The following is a 20,652-nucleotide window of genomic DNA, read 5'->3' as shown; positions in this document are numbered from 1 at the left end:
GAAAAGGTGGAAATCCTATTAGCTCCTCTGCAAAATACTAAATAGGAGAATATTTCCCAAATGATGAACAATCTGGTAACTTACAGATGCTTTCATTTCAACAAAGCTGAATATTTTGAGACCTATTTATGATATATGCTAGTCATAAAAACATCTCTATCACACACACATGCGCTCTCTCTTACTTATTTGTACAGGGTAGTTGAAATGTGTTAGTATATAGCCATGTTGGTATTTCAAACAGATATGCAAATATTTTGGAAACAAAGGATAAATAGAAATCTACATTGCAAACCTTCTGAATTTTCATTTTGAACCTTGCAATTCAGGAGTCCCTGTTTGAAAACAATACAAACTCCACCATGTTCATGCCCACTTCTCTTCCATGTTCCAAAAAGACCTGTGTTCATTCTGTGTGTAGGTATGTACATACATGTACAGGAAGACAGGAAGCAAGACAGACAGATGTGTGAAGTTTCTATATTTATTCATACTAAGAAATACAAATTCGTCAACTGCTCAAAACTCCGTGTTCTCATCTTAAATCTTGAGAAAAGACATCAGACACCTCACAAAGTATCAGTCAGACAGCAGAGACAGCGAGACCCCCTTCTACATATTATTTTAACCAGACACAAGGAATACTGGCCTAAATTGGAACAGATATGCAAATCTATACCAGCACATAGCATTTTCACCTACACATAGACTTATTGATAAACTTTATCTAAGTTTAGATATGACACGGGCTTTCATTTATTTTGGCTTGAAAACTACTTACATTTGACATCATGTCAAAAATAAAAAGAACTAGATGAAAAGACTGATATGTAACAAGGATAAAAGGAAATAAAAAATTAGGAGAATAGCAAAATCATAAATATACACACACACATATCACACACTTCCAAGGGAAAACAGAGAGGAGGGTGAAACTTCCCAAAGAAGCTTTCAACCAAGACCAGAGTGGTAATTAGCAAGTTCATCAGTCCAGAAAGACAGCTACACGCAGTTTGTGCTCATTAGTCGGAAGTTGCCATCTTGTCTTCCAAAAAGATGGCTTTAACTATTCCGTTTCACAGTGATCAATAAATGCACCAACCGGTTCATACCATATTCCTCTGATGAAGATGAACACCAGTCTAATTTGCAAATCATAACCTAGAACATTAGTAAATCAAACTGGATGAAATTCAAGTGGAACATACAAACCTCCTCTAAGGTTTGTTTAGCTGTAACTACCTAAATGAAATATTTACTATCGTGTCTGCAGAATAATTAGAAAGCTTTCTCCTCCGTTCAGTAGTCAACGGACTGTTAAAATGAAGATGAAGTGGCTTTGTCTGAGTGCCCCAGCACCCTACCACTGCAGCGGGGTGAGACTTCATGGACTCTAGGAGAGATGAGATTTCCTGTCAGTCCTTGGAAAAAAACATTGGCAACTTTCTCTGATGTGATGAATACAAGGGAATTTGGGGCAAGCAATATTCCAGCCTCCTTTGTTTCTTTCATCCACTGCTGCAAACCACAGGCATTCTGTGGGACAAAATTCACTATGGAGGTACCACTTAAAAATGACCTCGGGTGTAACCCCACATTTTAAACCTAATAGGAAAACCTGCATGTGGCCAGTTTAGAGGGATGCTGGATACAATACATTTTGACATTCCACAGGTCCTCTGCACCTTCCTGGCGCTCAGGTGTTTTCAGCCCCCTCAAGTGCAGCCAGGGTTTCTACTTTCGCTACGGATTTCAGCTGAAGGACTTTCCTCTTTTTGTCAGTGTCTATTCAAAATTGCTCTTCAGCTTCATTTGCAACCCACGGACTACTGCTGTGTCCCCCTTGTTTCTTTTTGTTTCTGTCGTAAAGACAGGATCATAAAAACACAATTAAAGCAGCAGTAATATTATAAGAATCTGAAGATATAGGTTCCATTAAGTCTTATATGCACAAATATTTTCATTAATGAAAATAGGTTTCAGAACAATTCTGCTCATTTTCACTTAATTGCTGACTAATGGGGTCTCTTGGTGTGTCACTGTGTGTGTTCTGAGGTTTCTTTCTACGGAAAAGATAATATAATATTCTGAATTATCTTAGATAAGCTCTCAGGACCGACAGTAAGAGACACCTTCTCATGGTAGTGTCTGACTTTTTGCAGTAGAGTGATTTGAACAAGTGCCATGAAAATTCCCATTTACTCCCATTATTTACCACCAATTTTATGGCCAATTTCAATGCGTATTACAGCTCTCTAGTACTTTACCACAGTATAGACATTGTTATTAGACAGATGAGAGCTTTTTTATTCAGCTTGTAAAGGTCACTAAGTGAGCAGAATAAGGGAATTCATGGAAGACTTATTGCAATGATTAAATACTTATTATCCAGTCAGATATACTCTGCAAACATCTTACTAAGGCTTAATTTTAACAACCTTGCTCAAGCTTACCTCATCACAAGCTTTTTTCTTAGGTACAAATATAAAACATTTTTGTACCTGAAAGAAGGACTGACAAAAGTAACCAGCATTTTTAAAGCACTTTTCAATATTGCTATTGTTTAAATGACACTCCGCTAATTGCATTGTTCTTAGCTTGAATCCCATGCTTCAGAAGAAACTTTGAGGATAACTGAGTAAAGAGTAATTTGCAGTGGTTCAGTTTTGGAGATGTGCAATGATCCGGTATATTCTCTGCTAGTAATGTACAAGATGGCGATACCATTATAAACTTGCTAGTGACCATTTCAACAGTTATGCTCTATGAAATGCCAGTGTCTATACATTTATTTTGATAAATCTGGGTAATCGATACCCAGAGGGTTAAAACAGTTCCTGACCCTCTGGATGGTTAGAGTGAAAGACTCTCAGCGGTACAGTCCGAATAGGCCATCACCATTTTAGTCTTTTACAATCACTTAAGCAAAAAGAAAAAGGGATTTTTTTTTTTTACCCAGAGAAAAGTCTCCCTTTTGTAATCATATTTGCTTTTAATCAAAAAACCGTAATTTTGATGCTTTAAAGGCAAAGACAATAATTTCTACCGCTTCTGACACAACCTATTTGGAATTCAGGACGACGAGGAAGGCAATTAACTGACATTTTTCTACATAATAATATAAGTTAAGGCTCTAAGGCTTTGTCTACACTAGGGAAATTTAGACGAGTTTCTCACTGTTGCTGACACTGGCGTGGCCAAGGCACTGCTAGGAATATGCAAGGTCTAATGCAGACAAACTCACCAGCCTCAAAAATTGCTGTCAGCAGTTAAGGCTTTCTTGGAACAGAGCAGGAATAACATTCACAGGTATAAATATCGCTACACAAGTAATCCAAAAACTGATGGGTAAGACTCACTGCCTCTTCAAAGGAAATTTATAACAAGCCTATTGTTTACCCAAAAATATTCCCAAATAATGTCACCATCCTTCCTTAATTCTTTTACTTTGTTAAAGCCTCCATTTCTTTAAAAGATATTTTAACTTTGAATAGTCTACTCCTAAATATTTCTTAAAATTACGAATTCTTTAAAATGTTACTTTTGAATAAAACCAGGAAGGTGAATGCTTGAATTATTTTCTGAGAATGTAATTTTTTATCAGCATCTCTGTAGAACAAACCCTAAAAGATGCTTTATAATATGACTTCCTCACAACACGAATCTGATTCTTTGGTGCCTATCATCACACTTGCACAATATTTAAAAGCTACTCCTCCACCTGAATGGTGCTTTTAAATGAAACTTTTTCTATTTGAAAAATAAATCATTAAAACATTGCTGGAAGGAATATGGTTACAAATGAGGATATTGGCAGAAATCCAATGTTATTGGGAAGGTAGGATATTCACACGAGTCCCGCTGCCAATGGTGATTAATTAAAAGCCGTTAGATACCCGAAGCCCTAACAGTTCATTCAATATGATTCCCATTGCAGGAACGACCTGCTTTCGCTGACAAGATACTTATGCAGGCAAAAAAAAGGAAAAGGAAAATCATGATAGCACTGCTCAAAGACACAAAGATATAAATGTTCATGTTTTATTTATTGTCCCAGCTTTTAGTCTGGTGGTTTGCATATCAGGAGAGGTGATTTCTGTCTCCACAGTATAGTTAATCAAGAAATCCACACAAATCAGATGGTGGAACTGCAGAGATCTGAGGCTAAAACCCCTGGGACTATGGAGTAACAGAGAGGTAATGGAAGAGCAAATGAATGCAGAGAATGTGGAAGATGGCAATGGAAAAGATGGAGGAATGATGAAAATGCCAAGTGGTGAGAGCAAAAAAAACCTCCAACACTTCACAAGTTTATCTGTTGGTGTTACAGATTTTGTTTGCAGCAGATGCTTCAATTTCCTTGCGAACAGTGCAGAATTTGGCAATTATCAATGAAAGACATCTTTCCATAAGCATGAAGGATTTAAAATTATTTGCAATTTTTACATTTGCTTGAAGCAGTTTGGATCCTAAATTATACAAGAGAATACCCTCAACAAAGTCCAGTTCCTCTGATATGCACACAGAGAGATAAATCTTTCCCCCATCAGTCACACATCCTGCTGACACCTGCTCTCCAGATGTTGGATGAGCATCACATTGCATACTAAATAACTATCGTATTGCCAATTAATATATTTTCACATACATAACACAAAATTAGATTTTGAGATCTTCCTAGGTAACTGACAGAAATTTAGGACTAATAAGACACCATCTTTAGTGAGGCAAGCCTATACAATCATCAGATTACACTGACATCAAACGAGAATCAAGAAAAACAACCCCAAAACACCCACCTTACAGTCTGTGTGCTAAGGAAAAGCTAACAGGTGAATAGGAACATAGGGCTGAATTTTCTCTCTAAAGTAATATCTGTGATGCTCTACAAAACCAGTATGTAGTTCTACTTCATAGAAAACTGATAATATGAACCACAGGGAGCAATCTAGGTATCAGGACACCCCACCCGGCCCCACCTCCCCAGCTATATGTAAAAATAAAGCACATCATCAGTGTTGTAGTGGTTTTTGGTTCTTGGGTCAGAGAATCTGTGTTTCTAGCAATCAGGTTGTAAACACATACAGTTGAGCTACACAAAGATTCAAAATCCAAGTAACAAGAAGTCAACCAAAGATTGTGGGAATTCATACTGCTTTATATACCTACCCTTGAATAAAGTCTCTTATTTACAACTGTTCAACTAAACTAAAAAAAAATCAAACCAAATTAAAATAGGACTCTTTTCAGTCTGTGAAGTGAGCCACTAAAAATGGTTCATTAGTCAGAACCAAACCCAGATTATGTGAATCAGACATTTTTTACTTATTTTGTTATGTACTGCTTTGCCAATTACGTATTAATTTGGTTAATATAATATGATCTTAGCTTCTTTCCGCAAATCTTTGGAAGTTACTTGAATAGGCACTAAATATGTATGGTCTTTAAACATCAGGCAAAGGGAGCAAAGGATAATTTCGGTTGTACATTACATGTTCTTGAGTCTAAGGAAGTAAGTTCAATACAGCACACTGGTAAAGAGTTCACAGCCGCACATTTACTCCACTTACTTGTGTAGATAACCTTGTTTCTAGAACAGGAATACAATTCCTACTCCACTTTAAAAGTACATTTTACCTTGATTCAAATTTTCACTCATGGTCGCAAGCTAAAAAATGCTTTAATTTGAGTTAGCATAATAAATTTTGGATTAAACTTATTAAGACTAAGTCACTCGTATCCCCACAAAGATGAGTTCAAATTGTAGACAAGGGTTCCTAAGCATTCAATGTGTATTAATCAGATTTTCTCAAGACAAGTTCTTCCTCAAAGTAGTTCCAGTATGAAACAGATACATAAAATATTAGATAAACTATTATCTCACACAAAGTGAGAAACTCCTCTAAGGCCACACTGGAAGTAAAGAAATTGTTTACCTTAACTATTTTCAACTATACGACTACTAGTTTAATACCTGTTATGTGATATTCATTTAGTAAAAACCTTAACGTCCTCTCCTCTAGAGAATACCAGAGCCACAGAGACCTACCTGCCATTTGTTTTGCATGAGAATTTCGAAGAGGAAGGTCTTGTTAAAACCCTCCAGCACACGTGCAGTGAAGTCTCACAGGGCTACAGCGTGCTCCTTCTCCCCGAGCCTTGTCTTTGACAGGGAGAAAGGATGACACGAGGGTTCGCCCGCTCTGGTGCTTCGCTTGCCCTTCTTGGCACCCTGCGTATACGTCTTGGGACCATCCCGAACTGACGGGGCTTGAAGACTTCCAGTCTGAGGCCTGGACCTCTGCTCTCCCTGCCCTGAAACAACTGGTAGATGGCACTTGAGAGAAAAATGCCTTTTAGCTAAGGCGCTGGGTGGACTCGGGAAAACTGGATTCAATTCCTGGCTTCGCAATGGATCTTATTGACGACCCTGGGCAACTACCTGTGCCTCGGTACAAAACCTCCTGCCCCACGCGAAACTGTTTTCAGACTGTATTTGTTAATATTTGACAGAGGCTGTGCTAGGGCTCTACTTCAATGGGTGCACAGTGTGGGAAGCAGGTCAGAGCTCAGGATGATGTTTGAGACTAGAGCTATATATCACACCAATGAACCGCAGTTTCTAACTTCTTTCACATCATCTTTTATACCCCATGCAATCACTTCATGTGTTTAGCATTTCTATTACTAGTATTACACGTCTATTTGCACAAAATTTGTCCCTGACATTATAGAAGATAAAGCTATCACAGTTTTATTGATTGAGCAGAGACATCTACATACGTTTTCCATTACTACTATGCCATGCAGGTTGAGGAACTGACATATTTAACTAAGCAGAAATGAAGAAATACAGAAAAAGAAAATAGAGAGACAAGATGACTCAGCCAAACCTACAGCCCTATAGATTTCTAAATATCCTATAATTTTTAAAGTTTCTGTGACAGAACCGAGCTCTCCAGCTATCACTTCAGTATTTTAACTTGAACGTAATCCTTGGCAGAATGCATTCAAGAAACTGGAGTTACGTGTATTGTGTTGAAACATATCACGCAGATGTTAATATGCAGATGCAGGAAGAAAATACATCTTCATTTTGACAAGGAAACACAAAACTTTAGATAGTATACAGAAAAGCACACTAAGCAATGATTAATGAGCATTTGTCTAATGAAGGGGCTGCTAATTAGGCCTCCATGCCTAATTAGCAAATATTAATCTGCTTTAATTAATCAACCTTAAGAAAAATGACTATTTAAAAATAATGGCTTAGAAAAATTAAAGCAAATACTACCCGCAGACTGTACAGAAGATTTTTTGGTGATCATATTCTGCTGACAATGCATCAGATTTAACAAGGTAGAGCGAAAGAAGAACTGACCTCCCGAGGACAGACGATTCTCTTGGGACGTGGTGCCTCTTGTTGCAATTGATACACTGTCAAACACAAAAATGTACAGATCATTAGAAGATGGCAACATACACAAACTTTTATTCAGATGAGTCTTTTTAGCCAGAGGCTGCAGAGAAAAATGCAAATGTAAAGAAAAGGACAGCAAACAGAGGTATTTCAGTGTATCTAAGTCATCTCTATGAAAATCGGTTGTTGACCTGCAAACTAACTAAAGTGATCATTGATTTAACTTTTAGAAGTATTATCTCCTTTTGTACTTGTTATCACATTTCTATACCAGGGAAGACTAGCTAGAAAGATTTACGAGGTGTATCTCAGGATAAAATCTCACCTTCGCACATACCATGCTGTAACAACTCAGGAACAGATTGCTTACCAGTAACACCAGCGGTTTTTTGGATAGGCCAAGAAAAAGTTAAGCACATTTGAAAGGGTTCACCACATTCTCATAATTTATTTCAAGATTTGCTGGCAATTACTGACGAGCAAGCAAACCTTCCTTTCAGAGCAATTACGCCCTAATCAAATGGCCCTGGATCAATTTTGCGAATCTTCTGAGGGCTGGAGGAGAGAGACCTGAGGCTAGGGGTAGTCGCTGAACCCCGGCCCCCAGCCTCTTCACTGCCTGTATTTAATGAGATCCTCTCCTTCCTTTCCACTCCAGAGTCGTGAGAAGAAGCAGACGTGCAATGACATTAATCAATTCCAGAGCAGACAGACTGTCTCTCCGTAACTCCAGTAAAAATCCCAGAGGTTTGGATTGCCTCCCTCGAGAAAGGCCTTCTGTATGCTGACCTTCGTGTATTTGGAAAGATCATGTCGTGTCTATGAATTGTTTTAAAAGATCGAGTTCCTAGGACAGGGCTCTTCATAATGCTTGTGAAGCTCAGAATTATGCCCCGAAAGGTGGTAGATTATGGGAGGAATATAAATGCCTGTAGATTTGATAAATACAGAAGCCCTGTTGCAGAAAGTGAATTGAAATGGTAGGTTTTATTCTTCAGCACTTTCTCCCACCTTATGCACCTTCTCCTTAAATGGGGCTAGGAGGGATGCAATCTGAGAAGTGGGGAAGCCCTCGGCTTGCACCCAAGTTTGTCACTCAGGGGATGTGAAAGCTTTGGGGGCTTATGTTCTCTGCTAATGTCAAAGTGGAAACAACCATAACCTCTCCTTTTCCCAACTCAACCTTCATCCCTGGTTCCTCGGAGGGGCACTGAAAGAGAGTTCATGATTTCTTATATTCCCTATCAGTTTTAATGCACATGGATGTGATCCAGCTCTGATTTGTACTAAGGCTTTGGATTTAACCTGCATCATTCGTGTCCAGAGAAGGGCAACAAAGCTGGTGAAGGGTCTAGAGAACAAGTCTTATGAGGAGCGGCTGAGGGAACTGGGGCTGTTTAGCCTGGAGAAGAGGAGGCTGAGGGGAGACCTCACCGCGCTCTACAACTACCTGAAAGGAGGTTGTAGCGAGGTGGGGGTTGGTCTCTTCTCCCAAGTAACCAGCGACAGGACGAGAGGAAATGGCCTCAAGTTGCGCCAGGGGAGGTTTAGACTGGACATTAGGAAAAATTTCTTCACTGAAAGAGTGGTCAGGCCTTGCAACAGGCTGCCCAGGGAAGTGGTGGAGTCACCATCCCTGGAGGGATTTAAAAGACATGTAGATGAGGCGCTTAGGGACATGGTTTAGTGGGCATGGTGGTGCTGGGTTGACGGTTGGACTTGATGATCTTAGAGGTCTTTTCCAATCTTAACGATTCTATGATTCAGCACTGCCAGATCTCCCACTACTTTTGCACAAGATTCATGATAACTTGTGGTCTTTCTTACCTCTTGCAATTGTGTGACTAAGACTCAAAGCCTTCCTTTTACTCTTTTGTGATCAAATTACTTGTGTGCCCAAAAGAATTGCCAAGCAAAGCATGAAAATTTTGCTTCAAAAATCGTAGATTGTTTTTTAAAACTCTGATTATTCTGGAGCCCAATATAATGATTTTAGAGTCCATTTCTGAATGTCTGAAATCAGCATAACCACTGATTCAGGAAGTTACTGCTGCTTAATACTAAACATACCCAAGAGGAAAAGAGTAACTTTTTTCTTCCCCCCTACATTTCCAGTAAAGAGAAGAAACTAAGGATTCAAAATATTGCAAGAATATGATTGCTTCCCATTTAAAGTAAAAGATCTATTTCCCCAATTTATTAATTTCAATTTCAATTGAAAAATCATACTTCATAAAAATCCTATTTTTCAATAATCAAACCTGTTAAATATTAACTGACGTAGAAAATTAAGCTAATGGATCTGTTTCTGAGATAACCTTGATGGCTGTGGTGCAAAACAAGTTGGTCTGAAGAACACATAGGAAGCCTATCTTGTGATGTGCTGCATTTGTAAGACATGAGAAAAGCAAAGAGCTCTCTGAAATGACCAAAAGGATCTCTGAGGCTGATAGCACTGGAGAAGCAAGGGTGGGAAGAAGAGTCAGCATTTCACAAAACAAAGGAAGGAATGACTAACAGGAGAGGGCAGATATACGAAAGACTTGAAAGCAATCACAAAAAACTGGATGCTGATAGGATGCAGTGGGATGAATCAGTGCAGGGATTCATGATGAATGCAAGGAAGACAAATCATCTTAACAACTATTTTGAATAGACTGGAAAAGGTTGCTGTCATTCTCAGAGAGGCTCGGGTAATTAATCTGCACAATAATCTGAACTGAGAAAGATATCTGATTTAGAAATACATCAGAGGAAAATGTAGTAAGATTATTACTATGCAAATAAATAATAATAATAATAATAAATTATATGCTGCCTTAAATGTGCAGGATGAGAAAATGACCCCAAGTAACAAGCATGATTGAGATTGTGAATGATGGTAATCACAGAAAACATCATGAATGGGAAATGGTTTCCTGGGAAAGATAGAGAATTCAGATTTGGTCACACCAGCTTTAAATTGAAAGACATCAAACTGACAGAAAGACAACCCAGGGGAACTACTGGAGAGAGATGCAGAACCATGAGATGGAGGGAGAGAAGACAGATCGGGAACAGAAAGAAAGGACTGAGAACCACCAGTGGCATCGTGGTAAGGGACGTCAAGCAGTTCAACAGGAGACAAACAACAGAGAAGAGACAGATAGGCACACGGCTGCCAAGGATACCCAGAAAAGACACACAGCAAGGCAAGGGTGAAGGAGGTAAAACAACAGTGAAAGTGCAGTTAAGTGAAAAACTAGGAAAAGGCAATATCTCACAGACTAAGGTATTATGGAGCAAAGCAAGTGTGACCCTACCAAAAGCTGTGTTCTTCTCTAGAAAGATTCTCTCCTGTTTCTGCTTCAAATGATTGCTATGTGAAAGCCTGCTAATGGGCTATGAATACAAGTGCAATATTATGGCTAAGGTGACTTGAGAAAAATGTGCCCTACAGCTAAGTTCCAATAAGCGTAGACACCTCATTAAGTGACCTCATTTTCAGAAGTGCTGAACATCCTGCAGCTCTGCCCGATTTCATTACAGACTTTTTCCAAAGTGCTGGGCACTCACACTCTGGCTGACATTGCTGAGACCCCGGCAGAGTCCAGGGGATGGTCAGAAGTTCAGAAAGCTCATGCCCCTCACTTACTTGCTTGAATGACAAACAAGCCTTGCCCTTCTGCCTCATTTTCCCCCCTCCACCTCTGAAAATCTTAAAACAGAATCCAATGTATAGGATATGGTTAACTGAAATAATAGAAAAACACATTTATTTAATACAGTGGTAAGCAGTGAATGACATCTGACCCATTCCAGCATTTAGAACTGACAGGCAGGTTAGAGACAAACCCACTGTGATCATAAAAAGGATGACACTTGAACATAATGATGCGTTATTATTTTAGCCCTGAGAAAATGAATCTTACAAAAAGTCAACTGCATGCAAAAAGAAAATGTATTATTACTGCTTGGAGAACAGCATCAGACTGGGAGTAGCTTTTTGTTCAGCATCAGATGCAAATGAAACACACAGTAATAAGACACACTTAGATATTAGACCAAATGCAGCACTGCAATAGAAAAATGCCCTTGAACATCTTTATCAGTTTCATAATTCAGATAGTTTGCCAGCATTCATATTATCATAATCACATGGGAACTTATAAAGTTAACAAAACTTTAATTTATTATTGAATTTCTAGGGAAACCCTTCTTTGAGATGTAAAGTAACTAGTTAGAATCTCTCTCTCTCTTTTCTTCCTGCTAGAGGATGAGTCTTGTCTCATGGGATGAATAAGGCAAATTCTACAACATGTTTTAGAAAGAACTGTCTAATTCTGAAATCTGATCTGTCTAAGAAACAAAGGGATGACATGCAAAAATCAACACTTACTCCTTTTCTGCCAGGGAAGAAGGACTATCACCAAGTTTCCTCATACTTTTTTCATTCTGCAGTGTGTCAAGAAGTCAAGCTTCCTCCTTTAACTCACTATGACCGGTGTTCAGTGATGCTCCAGCGGAGAGGAAAAATTCCCATCATTGCTTTTATAAAGTAGCAAAGAAACATACTGCCTTCTCCCTAAGAATGTTTCATAGAGTTCCTTAGTTTTACCTCCTCGGCCTCATCTCAGTCAGGCATTTATCCACATGCCGAGCTTGAACAATATGAGCTGTCCTATTTCTGCGGGATTACTCACATGCTTAATTAGGAACCTAAGCGCCTGTCTGCAATAAAGCCTTAATTTCTAACAAAACTGAGTGTCAGACACTGTGCTTATTACTTGACGAAGGGCAGAAGGCAGGGAAACTTTGTGAAGAGCTGAAGCATGGCATCAGCTGATGCTCTGCGCCTCGCCACATTGCTTCACACCAGCATACTGATCTTAAATAATGCAAATAAACATCTAAGCGGCATTGACATTAGACTTGCTTAGCACATGCCAATCTCAACAGTGGTAAAAGGAGAAAAAGAGTGGTTTCACATCTCTTCAAAACTCAAGCACGTACGTGCTGTAGCTGGAAGTCAAAAATGACTAGGCAGTTTCAGCAGTCAAACAGATTGCCTACCCGTCACACGAAGCAGGTGAGATCATTGGTTCTGCTCTGAGAGGGCAGGGCAGCACTGGAGCAGGTTACCCACAAAGGCGGCAGAGCCTCGATCCCTGAAGGTTTTCAGGACTCGGCTAGATAAAGCCATGGCTGTTCTGCTCTAGAGCCGACAACAGAAGTGCTTCAAGTGGGAAGCCGGATCAGCTCACCCCAGAAGTCCCTGCCAACCCACATGTCTGTGATTCTTACCTTCCTTTCTTTCCTACCTCAGTGACAGTAAGAAGGCAAAATGCCATTTCGTATAATATTCCTAACATACAGCAGACTGCAAAAAGAAATCTGTTATTGGACATTTATTTGTTGATCTGTTACTCAGGTATAAATGCAATCAAATCCACCGCCTAGAGACTGCTGGCTGCTAGTAACTTTCCAGATTTTTCCCCCAAGTGCCTTCCTGCTAATACGAAATTATTCTTGCCATTCCTTTTATTCTCTGTGTTCCAGGGCTATCAGAAAAAGTCTGAAAAAAATCATAATCTGTGAAACCTATGTACCTTCTAACAATTTCTCATAATCAAGTGAGGATCTTCTGCGTTAGAAGTGTCCATCTTTCCCAAATACAGCTGAAACAACATTGTACATTATGCCAAAGAGTAAGGCTTGGATTCTGAAAGCTGTTCCACTCTGATAGGCATTTGTCCATAGATATGTGCAATACCGTTTATTTGAGTACTTTGCCTGTTTAAACAGGAAAATCTGCCTTTGTTGAGAAGCTAGAAGGATTGAAGCCTTGATCACAATGTCAATAAAAGGCAACATAGTGCACCTAAATTTATCCAGGATTTAAAAAAGAAATCAAAACTGTATGCAAAGTATCTTAATAGTATGTTAGCAAACTTTAAGAGTTGCTAGCTAAAATACACTGAAAATAATTGTTAAATAGGCAGTAAACACAAACTGCTAAGAGTGAAATACATACACTAAGTTAAAACTGTGATGAGACAGGACAGTAGATTGCATCATAGACTAATGCTATCATTGGACATAACCTCTATAATTAATTTACCAGATTGGGATTTTTCTAGCAGAGTAAAGAAGCATACATTACCTAACACTGCAATGAAAAACTTATGTCTGTGGCTAACCAGTCTCAGCAGTAAATCTCTGTAACCTTAAACTACTTTCTGCATTTTGGAGCTGTGTAACTTTTTCCAAGGTCATTCATGCATGGGGTTCAGATGCTGAGGCCATGACTTTGTCATTACCACAATATTGGCATCCTACATATATCTGAATAGGAAATTATATATTCACATTCTATTAGTTCCGTCTGTTTGTTTTTTTTTTTAATTTTAAAAAAAGTCTCCTTGGACTATGTGTAAGCTAGCAGGCAAAAGTAACCAAACTTTTTCACTGGTCTGTCTGCTGCACCAGTGAGGCAACTAAGAGAAGGTAAGTAGAGGCATGTGCTTATTCCCTGACTTTTTAATGAAAACTTCCTGCAAAAAAGGAAACATCTGTCATTTCAAATCCTGGTCTCGTCAAGAGTCAATGGGAGCTTTTCCACCCTGGAGTAAGCCTCTTCTAAAAGAGGTTCCTCTTCTAAAAAAACCCGCTCAAGTGTCTGCTTCTTTCCAAGTACCCAGCAAAGTCCACTGGAATGGTCCAACTCAAATCAATACTCTTGTCGACTTTTAAGGAGGTTTTTCCTATACATTCAAAATACTGCAACAAAAAAAAAAAGTCTTTAGAAAACAGTGTTCTGAGAAGCAATTTTTGTAATTTAATGGCATACGCAAATTTTGGTTGAAAAAATCCCAGTCCATTCTGCGGCAGAATGTCATTCTCAGGTAACATAGAGGTGATGTCTTTGAAGTCAGCAAGGTAGTTTGATGTGCATATAAGTGAAGTCAACAAGTTTATTCCAGTCTTTAAAATTATACATGTACATGCATGTAACTACTGTGATTCTTGTCTTTTTGTAGTTCCATTTTGGTAATGGCACTGTACTGAATTTGAAGTTGCCACAATAAAAGAGATGACTTTTGCTTAGGATAGTTCTGTATCTGAAAACAGCAAAAAACCCCCTCCTCTGCACCCAAAGCTACAGTTTCATTAAAGTTCCAGTAAGGGTTTAAAATAAAAAGACCAAATTTAAAGGCCATCTTTAATAAGGGTTTTAAAAGCCAATATTTTGTCTTAGATCTGTGCTACTTTATTAGAAAACACATGTGGAACAAAGCAAAAAGAGCATAAAATATGCACTTCTGCACTACACTCTATGTAAATGATTTTTCTAAAGGCAGACAGGAAGGTTCAAAGAACTGATAATGGTGTCTCCAACTTCTAAACCACCACTTCAAAAATCAGCTTCTATTGCTAAGGATCAAAAATATTATTATCTTAAAGTGATTTGGTGACCCATATAAAAAGACAAGTATACTCAAGCCTGACCTTTAGTAAACACATGCAGCATTAACCTCTACCTCTGGAATCCTTCCTGAAAATCTCAGCAGAGAAACCATGAAAACCAGGATCTGCACACTTGTAAGGCAACCCAGAGAGTCTGGCACTCATAACCCTGCTGCACTTGCTCCTCGGAGAACCAGGAAAGTTCAGGTTTTGCTGCTGTCCCATACAGTAATTTCTACAAGCATCTAGTACATTTATGTCTTTTTTCTAAACAAAGAAAGGGAAAAGACCTAACAGTGATGCCTTGGTAAGGTACTAAGATTATTCAAATTTCTGGTATACTCACAGTATGATTTCCATATTGGAGGCTGGTATTCTTCAGCATCTAAAATAGAAGCAAAAAGGGGGAAAGAAATCAGTCAATTGGCCACTGGGTCAAACTGTCGGCATGCATTTTTCTGCTGAGAGACCTCAGCTTGTCAGCAAAATTCACATTTCTTTCCCAAGAGAGATGCTAGCTCATTTACAGTACAGTTTCCTATGTGAGAAAAGAATATAAATTTCAACCACTTCTGGAAGAATATGCTTTTTCCAAATTACTCAAATGTAACAGGAATTAATTTCTTACCAATTTGCATATAGTTTCCCGACTCACCACTACTTTTAAATTAATTAACTAGACCGGTAACTACATTCTTTATTTACTTTACTTGGCATGATAAACAGACAAATCACTACTGGTTTTCAATCAGGCTTCTAACCCCACTATTAAGATTTTGGAATGAGCATCAATGAATAATACACGCCTTAGCTAAAAAGATGCACAGCTCAGGCTGGACTCTGATGCACAGACTCGACAGTTCCAACGAGATTCAATTACACTTCTTGAACCCACTAGAACATGTGATTGGCATATTTTCCAGAAACTGCATCAGCAAAAATAGTAATAAAAAGTTAGGAAAAGGCAAGACTGCAAAACCTGCAACTGGAAGCAGACAATTATTGCCCTTATCGACTGAAGGGGCACAAAAAGAGTTGGTATCTTTTCTGAGCGCGAGAGTTATACAATGCTGCTGGGTAGGCTTTTGGCAGTGGGAGCAGAGCTTCTGTGTTTAAAAGTGTAAGTTTGTAGAGTCTGAGCTAAAAAACCCCCGGTTTAAAAGCCCAGCAAGCAAAAGGCTCTCCGGGCTGGGAGGCAGACTGGTGCAACTGGAGGACGCGGCGAGTGTACGGTCCCACTCCACAGGGAGGTTGCCAGCTCTCTGCAGGAAAGGCTGCTGCTTCAACCTCCAGAAATCCCAGCAGAGGCCAAGCTTGAGCGGTAGGAGTTAAATAAGTTACCAGCCACAAAGGGTGGGGTACCGGGTACTAGTTTGGCTCTAAACTGCCAGGTTGCCAAACACTTTGAAGAGCCATTTACAGGGGTGTATGTCATTAATCTCCTAATACTGTGCAAGTTAATGACAGTGCTTGGTATTTACTAAACTTCTACTTAAGTTATGCTAATGTAATTCAGTTATAGTTGCATAGCTCATGCTCCCCGTCTATTTATACACACACAACCACTTTAAATATATCCCTGCAAAAGTTTGTTTACTAGGAATGTTAATCATTAACTACCATCTGCCACTTCTAACTCTATTGTTTTAAAAAATGATAAATCTAGCAACGATCACAGTTACTGCCTGGAATAATACCCTGCAACAATTTGCAGATACGTTGATTGGGAAACCCATTCAATTCCAGTTACAACTGTCTCCACTTCACAACTTTGGCAAAATTTAAAACGCTCCCAGACTGACAGAGTTATACCGTGCTGTGGCAATCCAAGAGTAATTAGCTTGCAAGTTCATTATACAGAAGGATTATTTCAAATTATATGAAGCTATTCATGAGACCAGTGAAATTTATTCATGCAAGAGCGGACTAATTTTTCCTCCTCTCACATTACAATGGTAATATATTACTCTTTTTTTTCCTATACATCTGTTGCTCCACATATAGTTTACCATAACACCATAATATTGTGTATTAAATTCCTCTGTCATACTTCTGCACTACTGCAAGAGAATTTCTGAATTTGCATGTTCACTTAATATATTTTTCCAATAGGAGAAACGATGAGATAATGCAAATATCTGATTATCTATACTCGTGACTTCAGAAAAAGAAAAAATAGTGGGAGAGACACTGAAAAAACGACGAGTATCAGCTGTTGCTTTAGTCTTCCAAATTCATTAGAAAGAGCACAGTAAATTGAACAGTGAAAGCTGATCTACAAGTGGCCATAAAGTGCTTCATTAGCTTGAGACAGACTGATGGTGTGGAAACACGGCAGCCTAGGTGGAGAACAATCATCCAGAAGATAGTCGTAAAACAAAACTCCTGATGATTACGTTAGATTTGTCACAGTTATGAATCTGTCAGCCCAGGAAAGAGCGGAGAGAACCATTCCTCAATAGCTAAAATAATTCTTAAGGGCAGCACACTCGGAGGAAAACCACGGGTCACCAGCTCCACGTTCGCCCCTACGAGGCACTGCAACATCCTCTGAGATCCCTTCAGCTGGTAACACGTCCCTAAATCACAGGGAACAAAACTCCATACAGGTGACAGTAGTAATACTGTTTATTGTCAAGCTATCATGCATGACATCTGATGGCATCAAATGGGGAATAAAGAACAATTAGTTTAAATACAACCTGGAGACAGAGGTCATGCTTAAGGATCAGGGAGATGTTTAATGGAGCCCAGACACAGACCTCTTGCTCCCTTTGTGGAAGGAGGCCACTGGGCCCCTGCCTAGGCGTGGGCCGTGCACAGCCGAAGATGCCGTTCTACACGCCTGTCGGCATGGAAATTAGCCTTAGGACAGCAATTACCACGTCTGAGTCACCAGAGAAATACATTGACTCTCCTCCTTGTATGATACAGTCTTAGGACTCCCATCCTGGATGCCTGGATTAGCCTAAACTTCAGCACTTCTTAAGTCAGGGGTCAAATGAAACAAATTCCTATCTGAGCAGACTGGATTATTACTATTTGCCCTTTTTTGAGATTTCTGTTCCGCTTCTTTTTTTATTAGCCCTCTTTTATTATACGGTAGCTCTACTCATTAAATCATGCTCCACTCCCCACCACTAGACTTAACTCAGCAGGTTCACAGAAGTTGCCAGTAATAGTTTGGGTGGTCGGCTCAGTTGCTACCTGACACCTCAAGTCCCACAGCTTCTGCCTTCACCTCTGGCAATGGTCTCAGCAAGGACCACAGACCTCAGTTTTGAGCCACTTCGCAAAAATCAATCAATCAGTCAATCAATCAGTCAGACTTGGCACAAATGACAAGTGCCCCACATTGAGCTCTCATTAAATGATATTCCTAATATGAACTTTAATCATAATGCCTATCACAACTGTGATTGGCAGCATGGGAAAAAGGATTCACTGACGTATTTTTAGGTGACAAGACAGGATCACTCCTATTGCTGTTTTCTTGAAGGGTTCACACTTTCAACAGTGACTTCTTGTCTAAATCAGAAACTGAGCCAGCTAAGGTTGAAAGCAGTTGTCGCAGGAGAAACTCGGAGCACAAGATGAGTATCAGTTCTGAAAAACTCAACAAAATGTCACAGGGCCAGCTATGATACACCTTTCTGAATCCAGAGAGACTCACTGTGAAAAAATTACTGAATGCCCAGTCTAGGTCTTTTGTATTATTTGTATATTTACAAAATACACATATTTTGTATATATATATACATGTAATAATATTTGTAGTATTATTTTGTATTATTCTTACCAATACTGTATCAGAAATGACCTCAGCAAAACCCGAAAAGCTAAGGAGTACTCACTGGAAAGACCAGAACTGGCAAAAAAGCATGAGAGACTTCCACGAATAGTATTACTGGCAATACTGTTAACTAAAAGCTTTGAAACATACCAGTTGAGAAGGTTAATATTTATTAGACCTAAAAAAGTAACTAGAAGTTAGCTGTATGCTAAACAGAAAGGCAAAAGGAATGGCGAATGCTGACTCTTGGAGAATATTACAGCTACCAGAAGGTTTCTCACTGCATACATAATTGACACGAAAAGTACCGGAGAAAATTCTCAAACCAAAAATGATACTGTGGAATTGGAAAGTGGAGTAAGGAAAAGCAGGTTAGTTCTTCCCTTAATTTGCTTTACTCTTCACAGAGTAGAGAGGATGAAAAGCATCTTAGGAATGAAATATTTTCATAAAGCTGATGGAGCACTGTAAAGCTGAATAAGTGTAAAAAAACACAGTAAAGGGAGTACTGAAAAGTTGGCAAAGCTTTAAGTAGACAGATAAAAAGTAAAACTACATAAGATTTTTTAAAGAAACATGAAGATAGAAAACAGTATTTCTGCAAATGACAGGTGGTAAATGGTTAATACATTACTCAGAGCCATTCTTAAGCAATTTCTGAGAAATGGGCTTACATTAATTGTATAGTAAGTAAAGTTACTCATGGACTTCAAACCTTGTTCTTCACCGTGCCTGGCTCTGTACCAAAGGTGACACCTTCCTGGATGTAGTTGTGAAAGACACTGGAATGACTGAATGGCTTTTTACTACTTCCTTGTACTTTGAGAAGATGATGATGTAATGCCAACCCCTGTGGGTTTGTGCTACCAGCACTGGGACTGACCTAGCTAAAGCAGGTCTAATAAGACACCAATTAAGCTAAAACTTCGATTCTTCTGACTACCAAGACTGGTAATGCACTGGAAAGAGGAAACTGTTTTACAGGAAAGATCACAAATTATGTCACATGAATCAAATATTTCTGACTTATAAGTGGCATTTCTCATTACAAGGGGAACAGTAACAAATATCCATACTGTAGCTATACGCCATGCCCAGTTCTAGATATTCTAAAAAGTATTAATGATTCCTATGGTAGTAAAGAGTTATGTAGACTAGTAGCAAGACAGCTACCAATGGGTGACCATCATTCTTTGCTAATTTCTTCACAGCCGCTATGAAAGAGGAGAAAAGATTTTTTTTTTGCCTTTGTCCTTACTATAGGATTATAAAAAATATACTGCAGTTCACCTTGGAAGAACTGCCTGAGCCTGGATTTTCTGCCTCCATTGTCTGAAGTTCAGACTTCCTTTCCAGTAACAACTAATTTTAAAACTATGACCTGCATGTGCAAGACAAGACACTTGTGTGTGAGGAAGAGCCAATTTGGAAGCCACTGGCTTACTGGCAGTGTGCAGACAAATGATTCACCGGATGAACAAGTCTAGTTACTAATTTTTTCATCTTCTATTGTTATTTTCAGGACCAAGACTAATAATTATTAGTATTTTAATGCCTTTTGTGTATTTCCTTTAAAGAAAGTTTTCACAGTTTTACCATACACACTTTCATATTTATAGCTTTGTTTCCAAAACATTAAGTTAGCGTATATTATTAAATACACTTTTCTTATTTTTATATATGTAATTATATATATAACAATAAACATGTAACTGTTGAGTAAAAGGTTATGTGAAAGATGAACAGTGTTTGTACTCTTTAGGCACATATATTTTTCTCGTATTTTTCTTCATACAGCCAGAATTACATTACACAATCGACTATAATGGGGATGGACATCACAAAATCAGAGAATGGTTGAGGTTGGAAGGGACCTCTGGAGGTCATCTGGTCCAACCCCCCTGCTCAAGCAGGGTCACCTACAGCCAGTTGCACAGGACGGTGTCCAGATGGCTTCTGAATATCTCCAAGGATGGAGACTCCACAACCTCCC

The 20,652-nt window shown here is 38.9% G+C and overlaps 1 protein-coding gene across 1 annotated transcript in view; it reads right to left on the bottom strand.

Annotated features, from left to right (window-relative positions):
• LOC104078120 (beta-chimaerin-like) overlaps nucleotides 1–15,251 on the bottom strand; it is a gene marked incomplete at its 5' end in the record, with an annotated part of 57,687 nt that extends 42,436 nt beyond the window's left edge. Inside the window, 2 exons of the mRNA XM_009579643.1 lie at nucleotides 7,382–7,437; nucleotides 15,213–15,251. Coding sequence (XP_009577938.1) covers nucleotides 7,382–7,437; nucleotides 15,213–15,251 — 95 coding nt within the window. The remainder of the gene's footprint in view (nucleotides 1–7,381; nucleotides 7,438–15,212) is intronic.
• Nucleotides 15,252–20,652: the final 5,401 nt, after the last annotated feature.

This window comes from Fulmarus glacialis, unplaced genomic scaffold (assembly GCF_000690835.1).
Source record: "Fulmarus glacialis isolate BGI_N327 unplaced genomic scaffold, ASM69083v1 scaffold5266, whole genome shotgun sequence".
NCBI classification, from domain to species: Eukaryota; Metazoa; Chordata; class Aves; order Procellariiformes; family Procellariidae; genus Fulmarus; species Fulmarus glacialis.
The sequence above is the reverse complement of the archived record's forward strand: the minus strand, read 5'-3'. Positions and strand labels throughout refer to the sequence as shown.